An 11,249-nucleotide genomic window follows, 5' to 3' on the forward strand; every position below is an offset into this window, starting at 1 on the left:
TGAGACATATTATCCTATGTTATATATGATTTGAGTGCAGTATATATAGTATGTCATTTTTATTGTCTATGAACATGGTTTATACTAAAAGTTAAGTTTCATGGTATTAATGCCATTTTCAGTGAGTAAAGCAATGTAGGAAACCACAAAACAAGCAAAGGTTGCTCTCATCATGCATAGAAGGGAAACACCTATACAAACCTGTTTGTCAAAAGCAACCCAAGATGGAGCATCGCTGCCCACTCCTCGGGGGAAAACACTAAATTTAGGCTTTAACTTCTGTCCAAGAAGCCGTTCTCCTCCGATCCCCGGCTTGTCTTCACCCAGCAATAAGGAGACATCATTGGAGTAACCAAAATGTTGTGACTTATGAAACTTCTCTTTTCCAAGCTGGAAACAAAAATGATATATTACAATCTGGTCTCTATTATAGCAGATCATTACCCAGCTTGTCTTTTCTAACATTCCAATTTTGGATTCTAAATATTTAGTCTCAATAATATACCAACATTTGATATCAATTTAATGTATTATTTTGACCAGTTTGACGTTTTATTTTCTGTTTAGAATAATGCAACCGCATCTAAAATTACATTTTAATGATGGCTTGTCCCAAGTGTTTTTTCTACATTTCCATTGGGACAACACACTAAGAACACATGTAATCTACTTATGATCGTATCAATAAAGTTTTGTCAAAGGCAAATATCAAGAAGTATAAAAAATAAAAGCAACTTTATTTAAAACATGAAACAAAAAATAGGTAAAAACCATAGCACAGAAAACTCAATAAAAATGCTTGTAAAATAACACTCAAAAACGCAATGAAAAAACACAAGTAACCTAATTTACCTAAAAGATGTAGAAATGCTACAGAAAATCTGCAACATCAAAAATTGAAGCCTATGAGTCCGTGAAAAACTCCATCCTTGGATAACATCCTGTCAGGCTGCTGCAGTGCAGTACAGCGCAACCTCCACCAGGGGGAGCTTGAGAGGAAAGTGAGACTGCACACACAGGACAGCAGAACAGACGCCACCAATTGGCGAGAGAATGGTCAGACAAGCTGAGTCAAAAGCACGAGATAGCACGACAGTATAATAGGATTAGACAGACGGATAGTCAGAACGTAGCAAGAGATCAGTAAACCAGAACGGGCAATATACAGCACAATAGGGACAAACAGCAACGAAGTAAATAACCAAGCCAGGAGATCAAAACCAGAGAATCAAGCAGACAGACAGAGAAATACTGGGAAAAGGGCAGACAGGGGGAGTTAACAGACACAGGACAAGTCAGAGTTCACAGCAGGGCAAATGAAGAGCTACCAGCAGGGTCAGGTTAACACGCCAAAGGCAGAACTATAACTGACACTGCCAGCAAAATTCATGGGAGCTAAATAGCAAACCTGAACCCAGAATGAGGCAGAGCAAAGTTAACCCTTGACATGATCCATTCAGAAAAAAGGGCAGACACTAATAAACCCTGGAACGGATCATGACACATCCTAGTTGCATCCTTGTGCTGTCTGATTTTCAGGTTTGGTGGCCGAAGCATGAGAAACTTACAAGACCAAATACAGCTAATTGCAATGGATCCATAGAAAGCTAACACTATACAGATGGTATCTGTACGGCATCAGTTTTTTTAACACACCCATTGAGTTTAAGAGGGGAGTTTGATTTAAAAAATTGATCAAATTAGTGCATTCTGCAAATTTGTGCATGCGTGCAATCAGTCCATGTTTAAAAACGCTCATGTGGCCTACGCCATTGACCTGCAGTCAGGAGACACAAATGACTGCCCCTGTAATGCCAGAGCTGTCAATCAGGGATGCAGCAAGGGTGATGGAAAACAAGAAGGTGGGAAGAGGCACTAAACTGCTCAGCGACACCTAGGGTGCACTGAGCACCTTATTAGCATATATAAATAATAATAAAAAAAACATTTCCGGCAAATGCTTCAATAGATTTTGCAAAACCGAAGAAATGGGCCACCATAACTGTTGGTATGAGTGCAATGTGTTGGTGCACGTTCACACAGGGGCCATTTAACAGACAGGACCTAAGATAAAAACAAATGAGCAAATAATCTGGAAGAAGTAAATAAATAGCAGTAGTGCATGTACATAACATAGGGCACTTAGTTGACGCTATTTTGATGAACAAAGCGTAAAAGCTCCTCCACCACGACAAGGTGACCCAATCAGGGTGGTCCATAATGCTTGTAGTTTACCTCACTTTGTGTCAGCAGGACTCAAAATAGACAGGGGCAGAGCAGGACCCAGGCCTGACTGTGTCTCACCTACCCATGGAAAGCTATATAGACAAAATGCACAACCCAAAAAGGGAGCAAAGTTTGCATGAGCAGTAACAGGACGGTTTCATAAAGATATAGAAAAAAGACAAATCTGTTAATCTGTATTATATCTTAAATAGAAACCCTTTATAACTTACATTCCGGTTAAAGGAGTTCCCTGGTAAGAGTGGCAGCGCCATGGTGATCTGCAGTCTGGGCTGTCACACCGATCAGCAGCAGTGACCTGGGTGTCATTTACTGACCTGCTGCCACCGTGGAGACGGCATTGTTTTTTTTCTGGTTACCTGGTAACAACAAGTCTACTCTTTCCCTCTATTTTTTTCTTTTTGAACTCTACAACTTTATTTAAAATTGTCACAAGTACTAAAAATGACAACAAACAACACCTATACATATTAATGAAGAATCATAAAGTTATTATTTTTAATAGCTCTGAGAAAATGTGAATAAATCAGGCACTTGTAAAAAAAAATGCATCCGAAAGTTTCAGTAATTCAGGATTACCAGCAGGGTCAGCGTAATCACCCAGCGTATCCAGACAATAGTCAGGACCCTAGACAAATGGGGGAACCCACTGACCGTTTGTTTGGTGATGCCGTGCTGTGTGAGGGAGGGAGCCGTGTAGGCAGCGGTGTTGGGGGATCCGGACAGTGTCGGGATGTAGAACAGCAGGTACAGCAGTGCTGCTAGAGGCACAGGTGGGAGAGTGAGCAGTTTTGGGGCTGTTGTGGGGGTCCTTTAGGTACAATTGTGCTGAAAAGTGAGCGCAGGACGCTGATGAGGCGTGCAGGGGGTGAGAAGCAACATCACTATATAAACACGAGCTGCGCTTTATAGGGTATACACTCGCACTGACCCAGGCAGGATCTGCTAAGCAAATGCACAGCAATGGGGCAGAGTGCTGCAGTGTAGGGATCTGACACTTGTAGTGCCCAGGCCTGGGAATGTAGCAGAGCTAGTGGTTAGTGCCGGGTTACCTGCACTTTATGTTTGCTGTTACTTTGTGTCATATCCCGCAGGCCGGGAGATGCCTTCTGGTTATTGTAGTCCCCAGTGCCCTTGGTGATTTGCATGAGATTTACTATATTAGAACTGGTTCTGGTGCTATCGGATGGGCGGCTAATGTGATTTTGGTAAAACATTGGCGCTTTGCTGGGTTTTTGCAGCAGAGTAAAGAATAACATTTTGTCTAAATTTCCTTAAGCTCAGCAAATACACAAAGATCAGGCCAATAGTTTCCTGCTAATAGTATAGAATACATCATGGAATGATTTCTGCAGATTCCTGGGTCAGAACGCTCAAAATCTGGTGCAGAAATACAGAGCGCCAAAAAATAATATTCCACAAGTGATGGATCAGTGCCCCAGATTGTGCCTTGTATTGTCCCTATAGGATCCAATATAGGACTGGTGCATGATACCGGCTGTCACACACACAAGCAAACCAACAGACATCTGGAGACATGACGTCATCTGCCCCTCTCACCCCTCAATGCACACGTGGAGTTTTCTATCTAAGAGGAGAAGTTTACAGTCACTCAGTGTGACTGCATACAGCTGAATCGTGACTTTGTGCAATGTGTACACTGTCACGATTCGCCATGCAAGTGGGCGGTCACGCATTGACTAACCTCATCTGGCTTTTCTCAGTTTTCGTCCATTGAGACAAGCCACCACAACTGTGCATATCGCATGCATACTGTCCTGTGACCACCCACTCATATTGAGATACAGGGGTATTGTGACTGTGCGCACATTGCACACTGTCATGATTCTACTGTCACATAAAATGACTGCAGACTTTTCATCTTAGATCCAGAAATCCATTTCCCAAGGGGAAAAAGATTTCATTATTGAATTTGAAAACATCTTTTTTCTTAACTAGTTATTTGGGAGATTTTATTTTTTTATTTCCTTTTACACAATAAAGTTTCTCTGGGGGTGATAGGTACTTCTTACAGAGGACTGATCATCTTTTTTCTTCAGGAGCGCACCATTTCTCTACATCCCAGCTGATAAATTGTAGAGGTGGCCAGGAACAGCATACAGAACACAATAGAACTAAAAATGCTTTTAATTAAAAAGTAAATTTCAAAGTTGCTTGTTTTAAGAATCACTTTGCAATTTTACCTATTTAGGCAGATGAGACGACTCATTTAAGTGAAAAGGATTTTTTTCACTGCTCAAGGGTAAAAACAAAGCTGGAAAACACATAACTTTCAGAATATTAAAGAGTTTGACCGGTCTAATATGAAAAGTCTGCAGTCACATGCACTGTGCACTGCGAGGATTCGCCGGTTTCTGAGCTATTATAGAATTTACAATAGATATCACTCATGTAATGTAAGAAATATGGGACATTTTTGTCACTGTACTATACCTCTGCTGTATCTGTGCATTATGAATCGTGGTATGTGTTAAAGGGGCCCACTGAGACTCTTTCGCGCGGGGCCCACGAAAACATGGAGCCGGCCCTGATAACCAGATAATGGTTATTAGAGTTTCAAGTAATACAGGGGCATCAAAAATAAAGTTTTGCCATAATGGGAGTAATAAAAAAAATGGTATATGAAACACATATTGAAAAACCTCAATTTTGACTTTTATTGAGACACAAACATTTTTTATATTTCATGTAAAGTAGGGTGCGTCTTTTAAATGGCATTTCATACCTCTGATATGCTAACATTTTCTGCCACTCTTCAACAGAATAATGAAATAATGGGATTCACAGTGCAGGTGTAAACCCAACAATGAGTATTCCTACATGTGTGATATAGTATAATGACATAAGCTGGAGTCTGCAATAATCCTCTCTTCCATTGCTGCGGGCACCCTTCTACAATAAAAGATAAATAGACAAATGCTATCGCCTAATCCACATACGTCAAAAAATGACACGTGGGTCAAACCTGGCCCCCTAGTATATTTGTCCCATGATGCCCCCACCGGGTATCGTACTTTAAAATATATCGGCATCATAAATGCCGATACGGTTAAAAGCAATGATGGATGATGGAGTGTAAGCTGATACTCCCTCTTCCATCATTCCCCCTCTGCGTATAACATCTCTTGGCAGCAGGTGTAATGACGTAATTATAACACACCCGCTGTACCAAGATGTGCAAAGGATCTGAAGACACCATGAAGTATTTTTTATGTAAAGCCTATCATATTGTATGGAGCACTATGTGGGGTGTGTTATACTGTATGGAGAACTGTGTGAGGCCATTATACTGTATAGAGCACTATGTGAGACCATTGCACTATATGGACCACTAAGTGGGGCCCGTTATACCGTATGGAGCATTATGTGAGGCCTTTGTTCTGTATGGAGCACAATGTGGGGCCACTATACTGTATGGAGCATTATGTGGGGCCATTATACTGTATGTAGCACTATGTGGTGACCATACTGTATGGAGCACAGTGTGAGGCCATTGTACTGTGTGGAGCACTATTTTAGGCCATCATACTGCACTGAGCATTATATAGGGCACATTATACTGTAGTGAGTACTATGTGAGGCCATTATTCTGTATTGATTACTATGTGGGGCCATGATACTGTGTGGAGCACTATGTGGGGAACATTATACTATATTGAGTACTATGTGGGATCATTATACTGTAATGAGCTGTAATACCAAATATGTGTGCTTTTTTTCTACATAAAAATACATATTTATGGGTATAATATTTTTTATGATTATTATTTAGTGAATTCAAAAATATATATTTTTACAATGTTTTCTACTTTTTTTTACTTAGTCCCTCTATGGGATTTTAACTTTCAACACTCTGATCGCTGGTATGTTGCATTGCAATGCTTTATACCTGTCAGTACTGAACTGACAGATGCCTTTTAGACCATGCTCAGAGCATGGTCTAACAGGCTTTCCATAGCCTGGTGAACTGAAGGTTGTCTTGATGACTTCGGGTCACTATGGCAACAATCGAGCCCTTGCAAAGACATTGCGGGGGTGCCGAATGGACAGGGGAGGGAGCCACCTCCCTCTCCCAACCCACTAAATAATGTGATCGATAATGATCACGGCATTTAGGAGGTTAAACACCTGACTGTGAGGGCCGGGTGTCAGCTGTCGTGTTAGGCCGGAGTCAGACTAAATGTATAAAAAATCGATTTGAGTCTCCCTGCCGAGAGTCGCACGAGTGTTCTCCGTATGGTTATCTGTGTGTAATTTGTTTGCAATGCAATGATGTGATTTCCTTGCACCTATTTATCCGTATGGCTTTACATTTCTCACTGCTTTTCCCCATTGAATTAAATTACTCAATGGGCTGAAATGAGGAAAATGTGTGCGTATTTGTCGCAAGCTAGACGGATGGCCCGTGTGGTGTCCGAGTTTTTCTCGTACCCATAGGCTTACATTGGCTTGCGATTTTACACGCACGTCGAATACGCCTGAGGAAAAAAACGGTGATGTGAGCTGCCCCATAGATTAACACTGGTCCGAGTGCTATGTAATGTCTCGCATAGCGCGGGCCTCTATTCTACGTTAGTGTGACTCTGACCTAAGTCTATGTTCCCATGATCAGTATTTGGTGAGTTTTTGATGATGCAGAATTTCCACACTGTTTCTGCATCTATAAGGCTATGTGCCCACGATCAGGGATAGTAGCTCAGGTTGTATCCATATGTTCAAGGTCAGGATCCCCGTTCCAACCACGATATATGGATACGTTCAAGGTTGTGAAGTGGTTAAAAAATGGCAAATTTAAATATTACTACTTAAGCCACGTTTTTGTGAAGTTTTTTTTTCTTATTTGGCCATATTCTGATACCCGTAACGCTTTATTTTTCAGTTGACAGATTTCTAAATCGTAAACATGTTGTCATGTGACTACTAACTCAGATGGGGAATCCAGGGGATATTCAAAGCAAAATACTGTGATGCGCATACGCCGGGACAGCACAAAGAGCACTGGTGAGCCGGAAGAAAAGCCGGCGCATGTGCATTAAAGTAACATAGTAGCATAGTTAGTAAGGCCGAAAAAAGACATTTGTCCATCCAGTTCAGCCTATATTCCATCATAATAAATCCCCAGATCTACAGAACCATAGTAACATAGTTAGTAAGGCTCTGACCTCAGTATGGCAGAGCAAAAAACACCTGTGCAGGAAGGCGATTGGGGGACACTATGTGGATGACATAGGACGCATCATTGACCTGAAGCAACCAGAAGAAGGCGACTGCGATAAGAGAAGAGGAAGCAAGACCAGTGATGCCCATCGGACCGGGAAATATAAAAGGTATTTTTTGCATTATGCACAGGGGGTTGGGGATTGATATACAGGTTACTAGAATACTGTAAAAGGGGCGGCATTAATGTGGCCATAGATTATATTGGGAAACAGCTGTCAGTTTCACATAAATGTAACTCTTGCCAGTCTTCAGGCGTATCGGCTTCCATCTCCAGGCTGAGCTTCATCGGAGACCAAGATTTTTATTCTACACTGCAATAATGAGACATTCCAATATATAGTATAAGTGATCGGATGATCGCATGTTAATTCCCTAAAGGAACTAAAAAAAGAAAAAAAGTATTAAGCCCCTTCCCGACATGAACAATTTCCTTTTTTTTTTCTCCCCTTCTTCTAAGAGCCATAAGATTTTTATTTTTCTGTCCACATAGACTTATGATGACTTGCTTTTACGAGTTGAGAAATTGAGGAAAAAAACAATTCTAACATTGTTTGGGGGAATTGTTTTTACAGCATACATTGTATAGTAAAAATGATTTGTCAATATGATTCTCCTCATCAATGCAATTATGACAATTTCAAACTTGTCCTTTTTTTTAAGTGGTAAAATAATAAGAAATTTGTAGAAATCTATGCAATATTAATGCATGTTATATATACGGTACATTAATCGTGTTGACATTTTCATTTGTCTATCTATGGGTCTGTGTGATGGCTTTTTTTCGAGGTTTTTATTGATACCTTTTTTGGATAGACATGAGATTTTGATCACTTCCTAAAGCATTTTTGCAGTATTGTGGGAAAATAATAAAGAATTTGGCAATATTGATTTTTGTTTACAGCGTTTACCAATCGAGTTTCTTACGTTTATATTTTGATAGATCGAACTTTTCTCGATGTACAGATAGCACATATGTGTATTTTATGTTATTTTTAATGTGCCAAAAGGGATGATTTGAATTATTTTTTTTATTATTCATATATTTCTAAAAAAATTTTTTACTCTATTTATTAGTCCCCTCAGGGGTCTGGAAGCTGTGATCATCTGATTGCTTGTACTATAGACCACAGTATTGTTGCATATAGTAAAAATCATGGTCTGCTTTGAAGCCCAGCTACAGGGTGAATTTCAAAGAAGCTCCATGATGACAGACACTGGGGTCTTCAACAGAACCATGTGCTGTCATACCAACCCATCGGCACCGATGGTGGATTTGCCCACATGCCTGAATTGACAGCGGCATGTAACAGTTAACAATCGAGGGCTGAGATCTGCTTCGTGTTCACCCCGTCGGGGACTCCACACACCTGCCGCCGACTTGCGCCATACATGTTTGCCAGATATCGGTACCGGATTTAAAAAATAAGAATTCATCTCACTGCCTTTTATCCCCAGAAAAATGAAGCAATAAAAAAAAAAATTCATACGTTCTAAGAAAAAAAGTCTGTTCTTAGAAAATATAAAATAAAAAAACTGCTTTTTTATCACCATTCCTCCTTAAAAGAAATGTAATATAAGTAATCAAAACGTTATATGTACCACAAATTATTATCAATAAATATGTCAGGTCGCTATGTAAAAAAGTTGCCCTCGCTCAGATCAATCGTTGAAAACTGAAAAATGTTGCAGGTCTTGTACTATGGCGACACAATCAGAAAATATTCTTCTTACAACCTTCTCAATTTTTCGGGGGGGACAAACACTATGATAGTTTAGTATCACTATAATGACATCACTATAATCGCAGTAACCGGGAGAATAATGTTTCAGGGTCATTTTTACCATAGAATTAAAACAAGAAAAATTGACGTTATTGCATGGTAAAATGAATGGGGTTATGCAAAACGATAACTTGTTCCACAAAAAATAAGCCCCAGAAGTAGGGGAGGAAAAAGAAAAAGGAAAGAGCAAAGGTACTAAAAATTGCACAGTCTTTGGCCATGCTTCCACGTTCAGTAACACTTGTAAATGCTAAAAAATTAATAATAATAATAATAAATGCTGGTCCCCGCAGCCCCGCTCTACAGTAGTTGCATACTAATTGCCTTTAGTTAAATTAACCCTTTTGTAAATAGTGCAGATGTTAAAGAAGCCTCTTTCTAATGGCCTTTTTTTCCTGTAGAAATGACAGAAAAATAAACTGATCCTGAGGTCACAGACAAATAGAGCCCCAACCTAAGAACTAATCACTGGTCATGCACTTTATGACCAGTGATCTCCTCCCTGCTTCATATCGAACACTTTTTACTTACATTCTTATTAAAGGAGTTCCCTGGTAAGAGTGGCAGCGCCATGGTGATCAGCAGTCTGGGCTGTGACACCGATCAGCCTCCGGTGTAAGTCACTGATCTGCTGCCGCCATGGAGACAGCATTGTTTCTCAGGCGGTTACCTAGTGACCGTCTATTCAGCTTTTTTTTTTTTTGCTATGCAACTTTATTTACCAGATAATTGTGTTCACCAGGCTGACAAAGATCAACGTACAATGCCCTGATCAACTGCACAGAGACGCCAATGTTTTTATTAGTTCAATCTATAACATTTAATTTGTCCTATTTGTAAATGAAAATACATAAGAGATAATAATTTAACAAGAATTTTGTGATAGTTTTCTGAAATCTTTATATGTAAACGGTATCAAGTATTACGTAAAACACATTGATAAGTTTGGAACAAAAAAAGGCAACACATGGACAAGCACAACTGACTTCAAAAGTTCCCTCCATATTGCCACAGAGCCTGTTAGGTCGGCGTCACACTAGAGAGTTTTACGGACGTATGAGAGGCGCAAAAACTACGCATTGCACACGGACCAATGATTCTCTATGGTATGGAGCAGCTTCCATCGGCCGTATTTTACGGGTGTAGAAAATCGCAGCATGCTGCGTTTGTCAGCGTATTGCGCAAAAAATCCGCCAATGATAGTCTATGGGGGCGAGAAAAAAACGGATTACACACGGACCAGCAGTGTGACTTGCGAGAAATACGCAGCGGTGTTAGAGAGAAAAGCCGGCAATTCAGTGCGGTGTACAGTAAAATCACACTGACAGGTTAGAATAGAATAGAATAGCTAAAATAAATGTCTACACATAGTATAGGGGTATATATATATATATATATATATATATATATGTCAGTGAGACACATATATATATATATTAATATTCCATACAGCGCTAGATAGCTTAAAAGCCAGTAATTCAATTACCGGCTTTTCCTATCTCCTTCTCAAACCCGACATGATATGAGACCTGGTTTACATACAGTAAACCATCTCATATCACCATTTTTTTTTTTGCATATTCCTCACTACTAATGTTAGTAGAGTGTGTGTGCAAAATTTGGGGGCTCTAGCTGTTAAAATAAAGGGTTAAATCGCGGGGAAAAACTGGCGTGGGCTCCGGCGCAATTTTCTCCGCCAGAGTAGTAAAGCCAGTGACTGAGGGCAGATATTAATAGCCTGGAGACGGTCCACGGTTAATGCCCCCCCACCCCCCACCTGGCTAAAAACACCTGCCCCCAGCCACCCCAGAAAAGGCACATCTGTAACAAGCTAGTAAATATGCCTGTTTGGCTATTAGGAATACAAGCCCAGGGTGTACTGTTCCCCCAGAGATAATTATAATTATTCAGCTGTTTGTCGCCATCTGCTGGCCAGTGTTTGTTTATCGCTCACTCTTGTTTGTTCCAATTAAGATGGTTCAA

The 11,249-nt window shown here is 40.2% G+C and overlaps 1 protein-coding gene across 2 annotated transcripts in view; it reads right to left on the bottom strand.

Annotated features, from left to right (window-relative positions):
• Positions 1-9,926, bottom strand: part of EFHC2 (EF-hand domain containing 2) — a 103,012-nt gene extending 93,086 nt beyond the window's left edge. Inside the window, exons 1-2 of one of the 2 annotated variants that reach the window (XM_069761660.1) lie at positions 9,798-9,926; positions 202-390 (exon numbers count right to left, since the gene is read on the bottom strand). In XM_069761660.1, coding sequence (XP_069617761.1) covers positions 202-390; positions 9,798-9,839 — 231 coding nt within the window. In that variant the 5' untranslated portion in view covers positions 9,840-9,926. Of the gene's footprint in view, positions 1-201; positions 391-2,456; positions 2,577-9,797 lie in introns of those variants that run through there. The other variant, XM_069761661.1, reaches the window with a different exon arrangement.
• Positions 9,927-11,249: the final 1,323 nt, after the last annotated feature.

Source organism: Ranitomeya imitator, chromosome 3 (assembly GCF_032444005.1).
Source record: "Ranitomeya imitator isolate aRanImi1 chromosome 3, aRanImi1.pri, whole genome shotgun sequence".
Taxonomy (NCBI): Eukaryota; Metazoa; Chordata; class Amphibia; order Anura; family Dendrobatidae; genus Ranitomeya; species Ranitomeya imitator.